The 21,128-nt window shown below is 37.8% G+C and overlaps 3 protein-coding genes and 1 non-coding gene across 11 annotated transcripts in view; 2 read left to right on the forward strand and 2 right to left on the reverse strand.

Moving 5' to 3' along the window:
• The window catches only part of LOC136263915 (uncharacterized), a 255,807-nt gene extending 255,622 nt beyond the window's left edge, over positions 1 to 185 (forward strand). For all 6 annotated transcript variants that reach the window (XM_066058539.1, XM_066058543.1, XM_066058541.1 and 3 more), the window contains one exon: positions 20 to 185. In XM_066058539.1, coding sequence (XP_065914611.1) covers positions 20 to 66 — 47 coding nt within the window. In that variant the 3' untranslated portion in view covers positions 67 to 185. The remainder of the gene's footprint in view (positions 1 to 19) is intronic.
• Positions 131 to 21,056, reverse strand: LOC136263918 (creatine transporter-like). 3 transcript variants are annotated; one of them, XM_066058549.1, is made up of 9 exons: positions 20,358 to 21,056; positions 16,941 to 17,319; positions 16,352 to 16,496; positions 13,488 to 13,598; positions 12,868 to 13,107; positions 12,549 to 12,750; positions 11,140 to 11,299; positions 10,830 to 10,986; positions 10,377 to 10,773 (listed from the first exon to the last, which is right to left on the reverse strand). In XM_066058549.1, exons 1-9 carry the CDS (start codon positions 20,602 to 20,604, stop codon positions 10,414 to 10,416), a joined length of 2,001 nt encoding a protein of 666 aa, XP_065914621.1. In that variant the 5' UTR covers positions 20,605 to 21,056; the 3' UTR covers positions 10,377 to 10,413. The 3 variants fall into 3 exon arrangements, 2 of the variants coding, with proteins under 2 accessions (XP_065914621.1, XP_065914622.1); XR_010704830.1 differs by lacking the exons at positions 10,377 to 10,773; positions 10,830 to 10,986; positions 11,140 to 11,299 and adding exons at positions 131 to 372; positions 438 to 550; XM_066058550.1 differs by lacking the exons at positions 10,377 to 10,773; positions 10,830 to 10,986; positions 11,140 to 11,299 and adding an exon at positions 11,344 to 11,456.
• On the reverse strand, positions 8,295 to 10,283 carry LOC136263921 (natural resistance-associated macrophage protein 2-like). The gene has a single exon (XM_066058553.1). The coding sequence runs from the start codon at positions 10,281 to 10,283 to the stop codon at positions 8,385 to 8,387; it is 1,899 nt and encodes a 632-aa protein (XP_065914625.1). The 3' UTR covers positions 8,295 to 8,384.
• Trnaa-ugc (transfer RNA alanine (anticodon UGC)) lies at positions 16,550 to 16,622 on the forward strand. The gene has a single exon. It is a non-coding gene; the product is annotated as a tRNA-Ala (tRNA).
• Positions 21,057 to 21,128: the final 72 nt, after the last annotated feature.

A 21,128-nucleotide genomic window follows, 5' to 3' on the forward strand; every position in this document is an offset into this window, starting at 1 on the left:
TACATTGTTATTGCTTCAGAAATTAATGTACCAGTTAGTGATAAGAGAAAGCGAGAAACATCTTAGTGCTATTAGGTTTGTTTATCTGTATAGTTTCTTCAACACTGTATATTTTATCCTGTACAACATGTTGTTGTAGTGTATATTCATTTTTTGAATACAATAAATAATATTATGGCAATTTACAGTAACTAGAAAATAATTATCCTAATCAGTTCCTAGTTGGGACCATTTTGTAGTGTTAAGCTCATAGCTGCATCCCCAACTAAAGTAGAGACTTCACTCCAGGAAGGAAGGAGCTGACTTCAGATAAATTACTACTCGATACGTTACACTTCTCCAGAGCTCCATAATAATTTAGTACTTGTGTATCTGTAGTGGTAAAGTATAAAAGATGGGACTATCAATATAAATATCACAGGGTGAACACCACACACCTTGACCAATCTGATATAATCCTTCTAGGACTTGTAGAGAACTTGTTCTCCCTCAGAAGGTTATACGAGATAGAGAACTTCTTTGAACAATCATCCATCTTCCTTCCCATAGCCTGTTATAATGTGAAGACACAACTTGACATGTACACATATGGAGCAATCCAACACTAACTATTATTGCGATATAATATTGTTACAACTTTTCTTCAGTGATCTTCACACACTATACAAACACTATTGATATAGCTGACTAGTAGTGGCATAAAATAGCTGTTTTCTTGACCCTTAAAGTCTCTTTTTGTACTTGTGACCTGCTGAGCAAAAACCTGTGCTTGTGTCTTTCTCTTTGTACGTCAAATTCCTCTCCTCTCCATGATGTACCATACTTTTCTCGAGTATTCACTCGGTACTCGGTAGTCACGTACACAAAGTGTGTCCAGTGCTCGTATAATTAACACTAATCACTGAGTTGTTTGAAAAATCAATGTGATAGGACTTTATGGGCTCATTTCCACAGTGCATAGTTCAACACTCACTGGCTCTTCCTCCCCATTATATAATCTTGATGAAACTGAATATCATAATATTAGAGTTAGTTTAAGGTTTGATGCAGCCACTACTAAGTGCATGAGGTGAAGTCTGGTAATTATAAAGTTGTGTACATAGACAAAATTATAGCTCCACTTAAAATTCAGTGGATTCATTTTGTTGCCTAGCTGTATGTTGATCATAATTTATACTGCTGCTATATAACATTTCCCCAGCAAGAAACCATGTTCAACTGCAACTTTGTCAACAGAACTTCACTAGATCCAAAGAGGATGTGAGATAGCACTCTAACCCCACACAATACTAATATTGTACATGTAGTCATGGTTACATATTAACGTTAAATACTATAGTATAAAATTTTTTAATGATCAGCCCTGGGCCAACATTTATAAGAAATGGGGGTGCAATTGTCCCCCTCTTCCCATCTCCCCCCCCCCACACACACACACGTATGCACACATACTTTGAGAAGTGGAGGGGCACTGGAGCAGTGCGCATGCATGCCCCTCCAGCACTTTCCAAAGCCCAGTACTAAAGTAAAGCAACTACTGTAGTCATCAGCTGAAATATGGCAAGATTTAGGACCTAAAATAAGAGGAACTTTATAATTATTTACGTTGCTTACCAAGTTCAAATTCAGTACAGAAAAGTGATCTGAAATACATAGCCACATATAAATTATGCATCAACATTATTTGCCTTGGGATTTGCATAATTGTACTAAAAGTTATGCAAGAATGAAATACTCCATGGATCAGTGCATGAGATAGAGCTGTCACCTAACTACTCTAATAAAACATTCAGTGAAATTATATGTTATACACAGGAAGAAAAGCTGCATTTCAGGTATTCGGAAATTCACGTATACATTTCCAGTGCACATGAAATTTGCAAATTTCCTTGACATTTCCTGAAGTAGTATAGGTAAGCAGTTAGTACCAGCCTATTAAGCTTTTCATTTTACTTATTATGCTATGCTGCAATGCTAAAAAAGTTTACCTATTATGCTCACACTTTTGCCTCAACTTTCATGATAAATAGTTTAGCATTTTCTGTATATGGATAACGATAACTTTTGGCTTGCAATTGTGAGAAAGTTAACCATTTAAAAATAATTCATTTAGCAGCTTATGGTATCAAATGTTTAATTATGTAGGTCATTGGTTTAATAGATCATTAATAAGGCTACAACACACTACCACTTTATTGTGTGTGAAAAGATCTATATATAGGAACTAAAAATAGAGTAGCTGATCCATGAGTATGTCAATTTTTTCCACTAAATACATTGATAACAATTTACAATATTGCAAAAATCTACCCATTATGCTAGCATTATGCTTTGTGCTTCAAATCTAAATTGTGCCAGCATAATAGGCAGGTGCCTAAGTGTATACTATTATAGGGTGTGATTTCCATTACATTCCCTAGTAGCAGGATTGATGGTATTTCTTGACGTTTCCTAATGCAGGATAGATGAAATTAATGACATTCCTGAAACACAGTAAAGATCAATTTTTTAGAAATTTCTTGACATTTGCTGTATTGAGGATATATAGGTGGTGTTAAAATGCAAATTTCCTGTCTAGGAAATGTCAGTAAATGTCATGTGTCAACATTTCCTAAGCACCATATATAGATGGGGGACAGTATAATTTATGGTGAGTATAATTTATGGTGAGTATGGTAGTTACAGTATAGATGGGGGGACAGTATGGTGGTGCCAGCAGTGTGCATTATTCTCTCCACCAGTTCAGGACACATGATATTACATGACATTTATGGACATTTCCTAAATGACAAGAAACAGACAGCATTAGTATATTACTAGTAGAGCGGCTTAGCTAGGAAAAATGAGCAAATTGTACACTTTGTGCAGAAAGTATGAAACTTTGCACGTAGTACTTATCTACCATGAAGTGTATTTTGAGATATGGAGCCATTGTAGATTTGACCTTTGGTATCCTCTACAGTTCATTTTATGCTCAAAAATAGTGACCTTTGTCTATATATCACCCATACAACACTCAATTTGCTGAAACTCAAACTAGGTACCAAATTGAAGATCTTTATCCAAGAAACAAGTTGATACTTGTTGCAAGCTCATAGCATAATTATTCTATTTCAAAGTTGTGGTAATTTTTACCAGCAGCAAATTCATATAAATCCAACTGCCCATGCAATTACACTCTTCATCTACATTCTTGTTTGCCACTCGATTTTTGTATATTTTTTAGCTTACCATGAGCACTGCAGGTTGCATATACAACCAAAAAGTGGAGAGAGATATCCAGGGGTGGGGCATGTACCTCCTCTCTTGTAGTTAAATTATAGTTCGTAATTATACGTATGTGCTCTATCAACAATTTTAACTACAATGGGGGTTCTGTAATAGTTCATTTGAGAGGGAGGGGTGCTTTTTTCATTTTACTCCCTTTGACAAATGAACTCCTTAAGCTATAAATCAAAATCTCAGTGAATACGTCAACAACAACTCTAATATTGAATGAAATACATGGTATGTGTATTTTTCCTTGGTACAACAGCCCAGAACTGCACCTGAGAATACAAGCATGAGATTACTTCTTGTCATTCTCAGGTACTATGGGTCATTCTCGTTGTAGCTGAGAATGCACCTGTGGGAGTCTAAAATATCCTGGGTGCATGGCATGCCCCTTTAGAAGCCATGTGTCAAAACTGACTATGAACACAAAGATTTTATATCATCGTCCCCTATTACTCTCATTGTGACTCCCTTAAGTCATTTCCTAGATGAAGGTCTGACTGATAGTACTGTTTATAAAACCTGTATGCTAAATTTTTATTGCTGAAAAGCTTTGGAAAATACTTTTTTTGAAGTCGTTAGTTTTTTAGCTATACTTGCAAACATGGAACACATTTTGCTATATAGAACCAAATTGTGAAACACAAATTGTCTAGATGGTTATGCCCTCAGACTCCACCACATCGTGGGTGTGTGTGTCTCTAAAGGCAAATATATATTTAAGGGGATACAAGATGTAGGTATATTTCAGGACCATAATCTCCCTATAGTCAGTTCACAAAATTAGCTATCAATATGGCATGTTAGATATGTATAAGGCTTTTCAGCAAATGTGACTACTAGTATAGCATGTATAACCTTAGAGCTTTATGCATTAAAATATTACACAGAAGCAAAATTATAGCCATAAACAATCTCAAATTTGAGTTTAATCTGATGACAAAACTACATCAATTATGACGTTCGTTGATTTATCTCACAGGAGTATTGTACATAACCCCTATGCCTCACTCTTGGTATCTCTCCATGTTTTGGTTGCATATGTAATCTGCAGTGCTCATGGTTAGATTTAAAAATAAATAATTGAATGGCAAACAAAGAATGTAGATTAATGGTTAATTGCGTTGGTGGTTAACTTTATATTGAATTTGCTGCTGGTAAAAATTACCACAACTTTGAAATGGAATGTGCCATGAACTTGCAACAAGTATCAATTTGGCACCTAGTTTGAACATATTGAGTGTTGTATGGGTGATATATAGACAAAGGTCACTATTTTTGAGCATAAAACGAACTGTAACTCGTAACTGTAATTCATAACACATTACCAGGTCCATTACTAACCAATTAGTGTTACTCAATAGCTTAATGGCAGCAATAATCTACTGTCCTTATTAAAATTATCCATATTAGCAATAGTTCATAATATATATTATGAACTCTTGATACTAGTTCACACCTCAGACAACTGGTCACGTGATTTGCCAGCAATGTTTAGGCATGGCTGAAGAGAGCATCTCTACACAGGTGCAAGATGCAAGGTGTAAAGGAAAGGCATATGATCAGAGCAAAAGTAACATATTATGTTACTTTTCATTTGGAGTAATATGTAACTGTAACTTATTACATTGCCCCCAAAAGTAAAGAGTAATATGTAATATATTACATTGACAAATTAACTTTCCCAACACTGCTCAAGGGGTATACTAGTCACATCTATACTCTCTGTTGAAACACTTATTACCAGGATCCAGATTCGATCAAGCAATTAAGGGGATTTTGCAGTGATCAAGACATCCACAAAAGTGGCACCTTTTAAAGCAAACATTTAGCAACATGAGAATTTACTAGGCTCTTTTATAGGTGAAATCAAGCAATCAAGGCAAAAATTTGATGATCAAAATTCTTGATTCTGGTTGCAAGTGGCAGTATCGCACTGCAAGACTGCCTTATAGTACCATCTGTAACCAGGATCAAAGTCAAATCAAACAATCAAGCAATCAAGTAGTTCTCAAAAGAGGTGATCCAAGTGCATTAGTAAACTAACTTATTAGCAAAACTATTTATTAAACTGTAAAGCAATCAAGGTTTCTTTTCAGGTGAAACCACATAAGTTGATCAAAATTCTTGATCCTCTGAGATTGAATGTAAGGTGATTTCAGTAGTTTATCATCATTAATGTTTATTTGACCTTTGTATTAGGGTGACTGCTCTATTAGGGTATCTTGAGCTTGATTGGCAGAAGTCTTTGTTAGTCACCACTGGTCTGGCACTGGATCATCACTCCCTGAGTATATAGCTATGGTCTGAGTATAGAAAGGGACTTCATAATTTGTCTGTACTCTGAATAAGCCCAAGTAGTTCATCAATAAAATGTGTGCTTAGCAAATTTTTTTTGTTACAGAGTGGATAAAAGCACCATTTTTGGTATGCAAGTTCTTTATGGTGTACTTACCAATATTAGAAGGGGTGCCCACCTAACCTAATCATGTGTGGGCTGAAAACAAAATGGCCATCAAGTAGCCCAAATATAGTACATTCACGGTATATCATACACTTGAATATAGAGTGAAATACACTTACGTAGTTTTCCTGTTTTATAGTTTGCATTCAATATGTACAGACATGTCAAATGAATTAGCAAATGGCACTGTAATTTCACATGTGTGCAATTTGAGTAGCCTTCTTAGACCAGTTAGTGGCAGTCAGTTAATGCCAATGCTTAAGATGCATGCTCACAACCGTGCTGTGGTCAATGCATCAACAGGTATTTGGACTATGTAATACACAATTATTGTCTTAAGCTACAGTGTATAGCTTATGCACACAATGCAGTTTGGAGATGTTTGTTAACGTTAGACCCGAAGAGAAGACTACTCATTGCAAATTGCACACATGCAAAAGATAACTTACACTACAATTTATTATTCATTTGACAAGTTTGTACGCCAAATATAATTCAATTAAAATAGGAAAACTAACTCCACACTCAAGTGTATGGCATACTATTAATGTATTACGCTGGGGTTACTTGACCATTTTGTTTTCAACCCACACGTACTTAGGTTTTATACATCATTCCCAGCACCTTTTTACCTTTTGACCAATTTATAATTAGCATTGTCTTTATGATAAGCTAGTTTAAAGATGAAAGGGTAGATTGCTCGATTCATATGCTGAGCAACCTACCTTTACATCTTTAAACTAGTCTCGCCAGCCAGCCTGTATCTTTTTTTGTCATTTGGTCGGGAACCAAATCTTTTTTCCTGACCAAATGACAAAAGAAAAATACAGACTGGCTGGTGAGACTACTTTGAACTAGCTCATAAAGACAGTACTAAATCTTTCACATTGCTGAAAACTTTAAAAGGTGCTGGGAAAGATGCACAAAATTGTCTAGAATCTATAGACAGCTTCTTGGATGGCTACTATAACTACATTTGCCACCAAATATACATTCTTGTTTTTTCCCTTGAAACAAGTTAGGTTGTGGAAAAGAGTCTGTAACATAATTAATATTATAGGCTTTTTTCAAAATTGCCTTATATTTTATAGAATGTGTTCAGCACCAGCACCTAAGCAAACTAATAATTTATATCAGTATGAGACACAATTGGCTATACGTAGCTACCTAGATAGATGGACTATACTACATTATGACTTTTCAAGCATTTGCTTTGCATTAGTCTGCAAATCTTTCCTATCTGCATACTGCATTATTACCATGTGGCATATTAAGTGCCACAGAGCCACCACCACTTTAGAATAGATCATCATGATACAATGTTCCCTAGTAAACTAGTTTGCATGGAGGATCATAAGCTCTGAAGTAACCAATTCAATCTGCTTAGTACAAGTACCACCACTATAACCAGGTACATAGATTTGTTTGCTGAGATATACTGTATGTTTCTGCATGTATCTTTTTGAACCTTGGGTTGCCTTCTAGACTGTCTATTCAAGTGACACTCTATCGTGTCATCTAAAATTGCATGGTGGTAAAATTGCATTCTGTATATATATAGTCATAAGAGGGTGGACCAACTCCTGGAGATTGTAATCAATTACTACACTATCCATGACATGCAGTAGCTGAATGTACTTTTAAAATCTCAAAAAGATGCTAACAAACTAGACTCCCCAGCATAATAGGTTTCTAGACCATCACTGTAATTATGTCACATATAATTGTGTTAAATGGAAGTACACCCAAGATGAAAACTGTTACGATATGCTGTCCTACCATATATGGGATTGGCAAGTTTAAGGGTAAACAGGTCAAAAATTTGAATTACATAAACAACTTAAAAGAAGCCAAAGAAATTGTTGCTTTCTTTACCCCTGTACTCTTAACATGCAGTGTGGGGGATAGGGTAACTTTGGAAGTGACATTACACAGTGAAGTTTGCAGATTTGGATCGCCATTCTGGGGTCTGGGGTCATCTTCCCCAGGAATATTATAGAAGGTCTGTTATGGCATTTTAGACTGTTCTTACAGATAAATTATTAGCTACAGCTTATTAAAGGAGATATTTACAACATAGGTTGACTGCTCTATTAGAGTAATCAGATTTTTTGCTACAAGCAGTGACCAATAATAAGGGGGCGAGGCACCCCTTCTTAAAATGGTCCAGATGCTTCAAAAAACCTTCAGAAAAAAAATTGGTGCTTTTATCTGCTTTAACGATTCCCTCAAAATTTGATGCTAAGTACTCTACTATATTATGGCTAAAACACATGACCAACATACATAACCACAGGAAGCATGTGACATCAAGACTACCACTTCTCAGAACTCTAAACTGTACATACACTGTAAAACATACATCTTCAACGTTCTTCTTAAAATGTGATGGTTGCTTTCGCCAAGCATGGCTTGCTGTGGGCATAGAAAATTAACAATAATATCTACACTGTGTGGTATTTCTTCCTTAGGTGTACTAGCCAGACAACCACCTTTCTTGTGTTGAAAGAAAACACACGCCCACACAAAAAAATTGAGACTTCGGAGTGCACCTTGGTTAATTTACAATGGTTTTCCAAATAAGCATTTATATAACAGAGCAAAAAAATGTCACTAATAAAATAACACTCTTGAAAATATTAACTTATCAGTCTTCATTCTTTGAAATACTGTATGACCCGTTGTGGCTGTTTGCTAGCAGACTTTCTTGAGATGTTGACTTAGATTTAGAGAACTTTAAATTTCCAATCTTGTCAGACAAAATACTTAATTTTGAAGCAACATAGCTGCATTGACAAATCTCTGGTGCATCTGGCAAGCATCTGTCAATGTCATCAGCCATTTTCTGAGGTAATGAACTGACAAAGGCTTTGAATGCCAAGTACAGAGCCAGTGTAATATAAGGAATAGCAAATAATCCAACTCCTATCCACACTAATACTACCCACCATTCATCTTTTGGCAAGCTGATTCCAGTTGCAACCAGGTAGCCATTAATACTGATCACTGCAATAGCCAAAAACCAAATTATTGCCTTCATAATGTAACCATTCTTGAATGTCGACATCACTCTGAACTCATTGGTGAAATGTAGTATAGGGAACAATGCAAAGGGTAGCTGAAGACTTTGAAGGACATTGAGGATGTCATTCATGTTGGTAAGATGTCGTATGTCAGCAAATATGGCTACCAGTAGTGTAGGAGCGATGGCAATAGAACGCGTGAACAGTACACGCTTCCAACGAGCCCACTTGATATTGAGGAATCCCTCCATGGCAAATTGTCCAGCATATGTACCAGTCATTGTAGAGCTCTCACCAGCTGCCAGAATGCCTACAGCCCAGATGTAGAGTGCAACCAGGTGGAACTCACAGCCAAGAAACAACCCTCCCTGAAACAAATCCACATCCAGGGTACTGTTGAGGTCTGGATTAGGTATATCATGTTCTAGGTCATAGCAAAGTTCTTGATTCTGATCCGAGGCATTGCACAGTACAGGACATTTATCAAGGATTTCTGTTGCATTTCCACCATGCCTAGCATAAAATGCTTCGGCAAAGACACTAACAACAAACACGTTGATGACAAACGACACAAACAGTGCTATTGCAGACTCTATTGTGAAGTATAAGTTAGCATCTCGTTTTTTAATATCCCTTGACCGATCAATTTCACGGGATTTGACCAGAGCAGAATGAAGGTAAATGTTATGTGGCATAATTACAGCTCCGATGATCCCAACTGCTTGCTCAACAGCAGCCGAATTTCCTGGTACAGTAGGAACAAACATACCCTTCAGTATCCCCCACGGGTTAGCATTAGGATGACTCTCAGCTATGACAAACTCAATACCAAAAGTAATCGCCATGACGAGGATCAGAAAACCAAAAAATGCCTCCAACTTTCGGACAAATTTATCTAGGAACAAAAAAATAAAGGTATCGGTGATTGTAATCAGGACTCCAGCGTAGAGGGGTATACGTCCAGTGTGAGTACTATTGTCCCACGATAACAGGTAGAAGGCTATAGCAGTTCCAATGACCTCCTGCATGTCACTACCAATAATGGCCACTTCCACCATCAGCCAGAGAATAAAACGGGGAACACGAGGGTAACGTTCATGACATACTTCAGCAAGATGTTTCCCACTGACAACTCCTAGTCTGAGGGCTAATCTTTGTAAAAGAAATCCTAATATCGTTGAAGTCATCAGGATCCACAGCAGACGGTAGCCAGCTTGAGCACCTTCTTGTAAATCAGATTCAATGTTGCCAGGGTCTAGGTATGCGATACTCATCAAAAATCCTGGTCCAGTGAACAGCCATAGTTTTCTAAGGCTAAATGTTCGAGTATATTCTAAACATCCAGGGTCATAATTTGGGTCATGTTCTTTAGGGGAGTCAGGGATAGGTACGGTTACGATGCCGCTAGATTGATAGTCGCCTTCTTCCTCATCTAGTGTACTCGGAGTAAAACGACCTACTCCAGATTCCTTCGGGTCGTTAACAATAAGAGCATCTCTATCACTCGAGTCGCTTTCTTCCATTTTCACGTGACAACGCCTGAAACTGATCTCACAGGTGTGGCCATGAGATGCATCATGTGACGCGCCATGTGACCTTTTATTTTTGTACGTGACTTCCGGTACCGCATATCTATGACTTAACAGACAAAAATTACAATGTATGTGTGTTTATCAAAGAGTCTTTCACTTGTATATCAACATAGGGGGGTTGGTCAGGGCTCCACGATCTGTGTTTTGTGTATCTTTGGAATGATGCCTGGACACGGTTCCCAACGAATCTATTCCGGATAGAAGTCTTTGCACCAGTACAGAGTTCTTTAAAGTCAGTCCATGCTGCACAGCAACGCTTAGGAAAGCTAACAAACCATTCTGTAGCATAACTTCTCTCTTCTTTCTTCCATATTAATCTGATGATGAAAATTAAAGGGATCGGCAGTGTGGCTGAAAGGACCAACAATGATCCAACAAAACGTGCCCAACCAGGATAGGGTTCATCTTCATGTTCTTCGTACTATAAAACAGGTACCAACAAAAGTTGTCAGCCATACAGTAGTAAACAAGACTCACATTTTTGTACTTTACATATTCTAATGGTTCTGTAAAGCTGGTTACAATACTTCCAATGAACACAACAATCATTAGAAAAGGAACAACAAACGTCCACCACAACCACCAGAAGAACATCACACAGTTTCGACCAGGCTTGACGACATCAGTAAGAAACCTGAGTAAGCAATTACACCATAGTTATGTAGGTAGTTATTAGAAGTGATGAAATGTATAGCCATAGAGGAGTTTCCCACTAGACATGTCCATTTAATAACATTTAACCAAAACATTGCTATGTGAGTACAGCAAGACAGGTGTACACACTCACTTCCGTGTTCCATACACCCAGGCAATACCAATGTATTCACAAATGGCAATAAGCAACAGTGGTATGGTGCCTGCAAACTGGTCAAATAACTGGAAGAGGTAGAATCCATTACCGAGCACAAATGGGATACTGATGATGAACATCAAAATACACACGACAGCTGAAACAAATAAGGAAGAACATGAAAGTCATTTATTATACATACAACATGTAGTGCTTTAATTGGTTTAGAGTGCTGTCTTGTCATCTTGCTTAGAGCGTTCATTTTGTGAATTCGAACCGTGTCGGTTTTCAGCCATCAGACAATAATTAAGTGTCTATGTAATACAGTTGTGGTAGTAATACAAGCAAATAGTATCTTTTTGGCTACTTTTGGTGATTAGAAATGTTATGCACATGATCTTGTTTTTTGTATATATTTTCCAATCAATGCATAACTGTTCTTTATTTTCCATAATTGTGACGCAAATGGAAAATATAGCACACTTGAATGCATTACAGAAAATAGAGCACTCTTTTCACTTTGCTCTCGCCAACACAAGGTACTTTAAAAGATGACATATTGTGGACACCCAAAACAGATTCATATTGAATGGAATGGTTTGACAGATTAGGTCACTTGATTATTAGTTTCAAATACAGATTCATCTACAGAACTCTTCCACATGTCACAAATCAGTTACAGCAATATAGCTAAGTTTAGCTCTGTCTTTATTTATAGTTTCTATGCTATGTACGCAACTAAAGTTAACTTATAATGACTTTCTTTGTGTTTCTTACATGATGTGTCAAGCAAACCACATATAGCTATAGTTAAGTGCTAGTACAAAGTTAGCGAGTGAACCTTGTGTTAAGCTAGATAACTTGACGAACGAATACAGTTTAGAAACAATATGCAGTGTGTGTTATACTTTCAAGTGACCACACATTCCTAACAGAATCAACAAGCATTAGTGACTAAAGGCAGACATTTAGCAACTTTTTGAGCAGGCAGAGAGTAGTTATGCGAGCCAACAAACGTACCTACTAAATCAATAAAAAATCAAAATCAAATCTGCCTGCCCGCACTGTTATTTTGAGTATTTGTTGATGAGCTCAATTACCAAACTCACTAAACTTTCTGCTATGCCAATGAGGTACAAACAGACACATAAACCCCTCCTCCAAACAAACGCTACACACACACACACGCAAACACACACACACAAGCAAACACACACAAACAAACACACACGCAAACACACACGCAAACACACACACGCAAACACACACACACACACGCAAACACACACACACACACGCAAACACGCAAACACGCAAACACACACACACACACACACACACACACACACACACACACACACACACACACACACACACACACACACACACATGCCAAACAATATTACCTACTACAATCTCCTTTCTGATCTTGGCAATGTATTTATTGTCAAAGAGCACAGTTAGCAAACCCTCCAGTGAAGTAAACTGGCTATCCACACCGAGTGTCATTAACATCAAAAAGAAGAGCACAGCCCAAAATGGAGACCCTGGTAACAATGTGATGGCCTCTGTGAACACAACAAATGCTAATCCAGGTCCATTGGCAACCTAGAATGGAAGAATGGAATGTATGGAAATTGTTGTATTGTACTGTATTAGGGACTTCTTACTACTGTAGTATGCTGAAAGGTAAATTGCATGGTCTGTAAATAGAATTTCACTCACATCATCAATTGATACTCCAGTCTCATGAGACTTATATCCCAGTATACAAAATATAGTGATACTGGAGAAGAGTGAAGTGGCACTATTGACAATACACACAAAGGTGGTATCTCTTAGTGTAGTATTGGTTGAGCTACTGTAACTGGAGAGAGCAATGATTCCACCAGTTGATATCCCCAGTGAGAAGAATATCTGAGTAGCTGCCTCCAACCATACTTGGGGTAGATATAGTTTACTCCACTAGTAAAAAAAAGGTAAATGAACACTATAAAACATGGCTATTTAAAAAAAGTATATCATCCACAATATTTGAGTATAACGCTATCTCTTACTTACTCAGCTCCCAATCTGCAATACACTATTACGACGTACATGTAAATGGGGAATCTGGGTGAAAGTTTTGCAGGTAAGATGACCCACAGCAAACTTTTGCGGTAAAGTTAAATAATGTATAGTAAAATTATATCATTTCAATGGCAAAATTGTCGTGGTTTGCTTTGAAACGCAATATTTTTGCCTACAAAATTTTATCTGTTTACGGTACAGTGACAGTATAATCCAGTTACTCTAATAGAATATGTTATGGTTATGCTGTTACTACTCAACATACAACCACTCACATCTGGTTTAAACAAGAACTCCATTCCATCCCCAGCACCATCCAAAGTTACTCCTCTGAAGAACAGTATGGTCAATACTATATAAGGGAACACTGCTGTGACATAGGCTACCTGAAATAGAAACACACATAATTAAATACCTATATACTTACACGTTGACCATATTTAGACAGTAACTATTATGTCTGTGCAAGGAAAACTAGAATCATTGCTTGAGAAAGCAGGTATGCCAGAGACTATGGTCAACCAAACTTGATAAATTATTTCTTATCCTTACCTCATCGCCTCAAATTTCATTTACACCCTGTATAATGATCTCCGCATTGGTAACAGCTCCATAATTAAACACAGAGAAATTTGATAGTGTAAAGCTTTCTAGAAGCTATTTTTCCTTTTCACTTGTACTTTGTTGAACAGCAAGAGATGTTTTCTCAACTGTAACATTTATTGTAATCCAGTGGATGTTCAATAGATGTGCACAAAATAGCTAGCACCACTCAGTCCATAACTTGCCCTAGTACATGGATATGCTACTTTACATTTTGAAAATACCCTTTCTCTGCCTCATCACTCTACCCACCGAAGCTCCCATAATAAGGGTTGAAGCTGAGTCAGCATCAATGACAGGATCACTACACTAGCTGGCCAGCAATAATTTGTTTCAAACATGTGGTGGCCTTTTCAGAGACAGTCACTTTAGCTACACTTTTATTAGTGCCACCATAGATACAGTATACCAACAGGGATTGGAAACGGAAGTAACTCACGTGATATCTCTGTACAAATTCCCAATATGACGCAACAGACGTGAAATACCATCCGTGTCTCGAGCGCGAGTGACCGTCACCATAGATACCAGTGCAGCGCGAATTCGTTAGAAGCCACTTTTGTGCACGTTGTAGAAGAATTGCAGCCTAAGCGTTGCGACAATTGGGCTAATTACTGTTCTACTCGAGGGCGAAATTGCCTGTGCGTGTTCTAGTACACGAGTGATTTGAAATGACCATTGACGCTAACTTCTGTGGTAAGCTTATTGTAATCCAGCAGCGCTTCTAGCAGTTGTGTTATTTTGTAAGCCTGCCAGTAAGAGCAGTTAGAAAAGTATTATGTTTTCTGGTGTTTACATCGTCAGTGCCGTGTAAATAGCTTATTGAAATTACTATTTGTGTTACCATACTGGACATTTTAATAATTTTACAGTTTACACCTGTGTTATTTTGGAGGACACATCAGTAACTTTGTGTACCAATATACCATGTCATTAGTTACTAGTACATTAGTAGAGTGTAACGTAAATATTAGATTGTTCTGAAACCAATCCTACAGGAAATGGGAGGTGCAATGATGGAATCCATACCTACACTCAATATTGCTGAATAACCATTGTTAACACTGAAGAATCTGAGAGTTGTTTACCATAAGGATGAAGAACACACATTCAGCAACAAAATATTCCAGTATATGTATGTGCAGAACAATCCAAGTGTTCAGATAGTGAACTTGAAGCCATGTTATCAATACATTAACACGGAAGTATCATTTACCAGAAGATACTGATAGTGAATCTTGAGCTGTGCTTCTCACATCAGTGCACACTTGGTGGTAACTGGTTATATTTGTTGTTTTTTTTTACCTTCCTTTACGTTTTGCTTGTGTAGTGTTGCAAAATTAATGTTAGCTATTGTGTTGTACTATTATAGCAATGAGCATGCGCGTTATCAGTTGGTCACTAATATACTGAGCTTTAAATTGTGTTGTATATAGAAGGTACTAGCTCTGTTGAATGTGTAGTGTAGACAAGCTGGCATGAAGGGTGCATGTGGGTTGTATGAAACCGGAGTTGTGCTTGCTAGTCACATGACATCATGGTCTTGCGTCTATCAGTTACACTGCCAGGCATTAACTAGCTTATACCAGTCCCACCACCACATGGTCTGACAGAGTAAGCATGTATACACATTAATGACTGCCACCCAGCAATGGCTGGAAAGGAAGAACAATAGTTTCCGATTTCCAGAGGGTAAGTGACTAACTCATACATCAACCTATAATCCAACTGATGGCAAGGCTAGGCCACTGACGCGAGAGTGCCCATTGCTTCCTAAGCGATGTATGCCATCTACCGAAGAATACTATTCGTTGTATTCTTCAGCAAGCAGCTCGTGTTGCAATCTCCTGTTCATGTAGGATCTTTAATTCCCGTGCTTCCACTACTTGGGATGTAGTTGATCTGTTTACCTGTTGAGAAGCCATGTATAATTGTTTAGTTTTGTATGTAGTTTTTTTTTTTTTTTTGGTCTTGCCAGGGCTTCATACTTTTTAGTAATAACTTGGTAACCCTGAGATTGGACTCCTGACCCCTTGTAATTATTTGTTCATGTAATTGTCAATTATTATGACGTTTATCTCTCTGCTTGAATGTTTCTGACTACGGTGGGTGCAGGCGGTTGGCTTCCATCGGACCCCCCGCCAGTCTGGTCAGTCTTGAAAGTCAGCAGTGCGCAAGCGACCGTCACTATAGGAACTTTCACACCGAGATACTTCTCGTGCTGTACGTTGACAATGACTAGCTAGTGTTCTATTGAAGAGAGGACTTGTTTTTGTTGAGTTGTGAGTGCCGGATATGAGACACGCTATTTACGTCATGCGAGACACGGATATGTTTGTGCGCGAGTCTCCGTTTCCAATCCCTGTTGGTATACTGTATCTATGGTGCCACAACAAAGCATATAATACTGTTAAGTCAGAAACTGATTCAACATAGGACATACATACATACATACATACATACATACATACATACATACATACATACATACATACATACATACATACATACATACATACATACATACATACTCAACCTTTCCAGAAGACTTGATTCCTCTGAATAAACACAGGTAAGTGATCAGCCATGCACAAAACAGACAAATCAACAACTGCCAATTGAATTCCCCGGCATCTCCAATATCATCACTGACATGTATCACACGATTGTACCAGTAGTACCTGTAGTACACAAAATGAAATATTAAGCACAAAATGAACATGGGCAACATGTAGCCTCTGTAGCTCAGTGGTTAGAGAACCGGTCTTGCAAACCAGGGGTCGTGAGTTCAACCCTCACTAGAGACTACAGTTTTTTTTTTTGTTCTTTTTTTTATCATCTCCATAATTTTTTGCTACATGCTGTATCTTATGGATAAATTTACACAGCCATTTCTGTAGACTTTAAACTGCTGAAAATTAGTATCACACCACCTTGCACACAACCAGGTGTGGCTATAGCACTTTTTTTTTCCTTTTGTGTCTGGGTGAAGGAAATGGTTCTGGTGCAACACTGATAACCATTTTGTTCTGAGCCATCTCCTGGGAAGTTGTTAGATTAAAACGGGCCACAAAGGCTGGCCATGCAAGACTAACACACACACACACACACACACACACACACACTTGGTAAAGTCCTGAGTACACTCCTCAATAGCTTTAGTAGTAGGAACATCACTGCAATTCCCTCCCATCATTAGACGATAACTGACATTTTCTCTGTTCGTATAATCTACCTTGTATCCACAACACTTCTCCCATGGCAGAGGATCATGAAATGAGTTAACAAAATAGAACAACACCCAAGAGATGATGACATTGTAGTACATAGAAATATATGTCACAGTGATGACAGAAGCAATCCCAATACCAGCCAGTGGTGGAAATATCTTAAACCAAGATTGGTAGGGACCACGACGCATCTTCTGCCCAAGAGTGAGTTCCAAATAAAATGAGGGGATTCCCACCATAAACAACATAATCCAGTATGGAATCAAAAAAACACCTACACAAATAAAATAATATATCCACACTGACTATATACAGTGTATACATTTAGCTAGTAGTCCTATGGCTATACCTCTTGAGCCTTGTGGCAAGAAGAGGTCGATGATTGCACAAGACAGTTGACCATAAAGTAATGGCGTGATTACAGCAGCTGTGCATGCAAACAGTGCCAAGCAGAAGTACATCAAATTCATCATCTCCAGGATACAGCCAGTCAACTACTTAAAGTATTCCAGTACAAATTTACCAGTTATTATGTATGTGGCAGCTTAATCTCTGCCAGGCAGTAGCTACTCTCACACTAACTAAACACAAAAAAGGTTGGATTCTTAAGCCAAGATACTATACCACTGCTGATGGTTAATTTTTATGCTTTGTATAAAACAAACAGGTCATTATCCACCTGTCTACAGATAAGTTTCGTCAACTGTTTAATTGAAATCTTATGGAGTGTATATTACCCTCCATAACAACTGCTTCGGCAGACCGTAACTTAGGTGTAGTTGAGCAGAGGTATGAAGTCTTCAGGAGTGTGGAATGCTTATAAGTTCCAGTATGGTGATACTGATAGTCTATATAAAACATTTTAAAAGTAACAAGCTGAGAATTTTTATGAAAACTCTGAAAATGGTTGGCCAGTGCTCTTGTTTGCTTATGACTTAAGAGAAAGAGATACTGTAGCTCTTTTGGTTCGTGCTAATTCAGCTTCAAGCTACATAGCTTGATTCCTGATAGTATGACACTGCCAACCTTTTTGTGGACGAATTAGGCTGTGCTTGCTGCAAAGCATGGCCAAATTCCAAGGGCAGTGAGGTGGATGGGGGGTGTAATTGAAATCCCCCCCCCCCCCCCCCCCAAAAAAAAAAAATTTTTTTTTGACTTGAAGCTTTGCAGCAGCATAAATGTGCAACAATGACAGTCAATTACACTAATAAGTGGCACCAATACATAGGAAGGAGAGGGTAGTAAAGTACTGGATAGCTGACTGACTTGCATACGCAGATACAAAACTTACAGTTCTAGTGAATATCATGTGATACATCCAATGGTAGCCCACAATCAATTCCTAAACTTTTGCGAGCACAGTTGAAGCTCACATGAGGAATTGGTTTAAAAATTTGCTTTAGTAAAAGATGTGACCAGTCAGTTTAAATGCTGTTTCCAAAGAAAACTGATTGTTGTGATGATGTATGGGACTAAAGTAATGTGTTTCATGAACAAACGGGCGACTATTTTGGAGTATTCTAATTGGAGACTGGTTGTACTGTGGTCAATAGATCACTACTTAAAGTGCAGTACATTGACCAACATTTCATTTAATGGATGATCACTGAGGTACCTGTATTATGATTGACTCCAAATGTGGCTAACTCATGTGACTACTGATCTTTGCTGATCACTAGAGAATAGCTACAATGGATTCAGGAGTCATGGGATGAAGTAAACAGTAATGCACTACATACAGTATGTAGCCATAGTAACATAGTTAATCTAAATAAGCTTGCACACAGTACACAATAGCTAGCTACATGTAGGTATATAATGCATAACACATTTTAAAATTTCTCTAGTAGTAGCCAATATGAAGATCTGTTGACAGGAACTGGGTTTTTGAACCAGAGATACCAAGTGAACCAAATGGCAGTCAATGCTAAAGGCAAAGAATAATCTAGAACTAATCATAGAAACACCGCAGCATTTATTAGCTTAAAAACTTGAAACAGCAAGTATTCGAATTTGACTACTACTCAATGCTCAAAAATGATGCTGAAGCCTTATTTTCAAAATCGATAGTTGCACCACTCAAATGCGACTACTATTGAAGGTACAGTGTTTAACCAAGTAAATACAGTACACAGGTTACTCAGTTAGTATATTAGATTACAGTTTTTAAATGTGACTATTCTATTAGAGTAGTTGACTGCTATAATATCTTGATGTTAGCTATAAAAGTGGGCCCCATGTACATCATCCAGCCAAACAGTCATGTACACTTGTTAGTTATATATAGCAACTCTAGATGAACTCTAGCTAAGTGCAGTTCATTGTGTGGAGGATGAAATAGTTGAGGACACACCACAGAAACTTTGTTTCCTGTCCATTACCTGTATCTGCGTAAATATGTCAGTTTGTGCTAATAATTTACAAGTCAAGAACATGTTAGCATGGATTTCAATTTAAAGAAGATACAAACATAAGCATGATCTTCGGGGGGTCCGCAACTCGCGAAAATCCTGTACGAGATTTCAAATCTTTTCAATTTGGCAAGATTTCAAGATTTAAGATCATGTATAATCTTAAATATCCAGAATAATAGCATCACGTGATACGTAGTATACGAAAATTTGTGGAATCCTTTGATTTTCATTGCTACAATCTACACGAGAGTTGTGGACCTCTTGTAAGAATGCTACGTGACAATGCAAATACGGGAGTATGCAGGAAATTTACAGAAATTTACAACAATTTTCAGAGATTTCAGATTTCAAATTCAGAGATTTCAGATTTCGAATTCAGAGATTTCAACAAGATTTCAAGGAGGCCTAGGGCTGTACAAGATTTCAAGGGAGTTGCGGACCCCTCGATGCTCTTGTGTAGTTTGATTTACTATGAGGTTGGGACCAGGCAAATAATCATTTCAAAATGTCAATCCTGAAAATCTATCATGGAATAATACATGACCACCTGCCTGCATGCAGATGTGCCGAAGACTTTATTTGGAATGGCCTAAGTGATAATTTCCTGTGAAGACTATCACTTAGGCCATTCTCTATCTCTGGTTTACAAGGATAAGGGATTGATTCAAACTTTGATTTTTCAGATTGTGGGACCATACATAGCATAGATAATGCAGCTATTCCCCCAGAGAAGTGTATGACCTATGCTCTAAGATGTTCTGTGTGGGGAGGAAAAGTTTACCAACTCTACAGCATGTGTAAAGCATTTTCAATCCAAGTTTTGTCACCACTAGATTTCAGATTTAAATACAACCTCGAGCCTTTAAGTTATGGATTTAACACGAATTGCACCACTCACCTCCGCCATTTCTCTTCACAAAGTATGAAAATCTCCACACATTTCCAAGTCCTACCGCGAACCCGATTAGAGTGAGTAGGAACTGTACTTTGTTGTCCCATTGTGCACGTGGGCCAGCATCCTTCGTTGTTTTCTCTGAGGTCGAGTCTGATGTGGACTCGACAATCAGCTGTTCACTCATTTCAGAGCTCATTTCCTCCATGGAGTTAACCAGGACCCTGTTCTCTGATGAAGTGATGTCCTCCATGACTTCATCCGGACTGTTGCTAGCCCCGGCCTTATTATGCTTGTGATCCTCTAGTGCTGATTCAGTGAGATTGTAGCGTTAATTTTATTCATTAGTGACATCCACTCCCACACGTACGAAAGTCTGTAGTATGTAATCGAATGTCAGGTGATGAAAATCTGAGTAGGCGAGCTTGATCACTTATGTGAAGACTGCCTGTAACTCGAGCTGTAACTGTAGGCCAAGAGTCCGCAACTCCCATGAAATAAAGCCTCAGATATATTAATATAAATTGTGATATTAACTACCAAATCTCTTTGAAATCTTCAGGGATCTTCCCAGCACTCTTCGCTTTGAAAATTGTCGTATATTTCCTGTATACTTCCGTATTTGAAGCAAATGTATCCTAAACTCACGAATTTTCGCATATTTCCGGACACTAAATATCTCATTTGCCCCAAATCTCAGACAGTTCCATGCAAGTCAAAGATATTACTGTGTATTCAGAAAATACAAAACAGGAAACAATTGAGCATAATGGACAA

The sequence above is a fragment of the Dysidea avara genome, chromosome 8 (genome assembly GCF_963678975.1).
Source record: "Dysidea avara chromosome 8, odDysAvar1.4, whole genome shotgun sequence".
NCBI classification, from domain to species: domain Eukaryota; kingdom Metazoa; phylum Porifera; class Demospongiae; order Dictyoceratida; family Dysideidae; genus Dysidea; species Dysidea avara.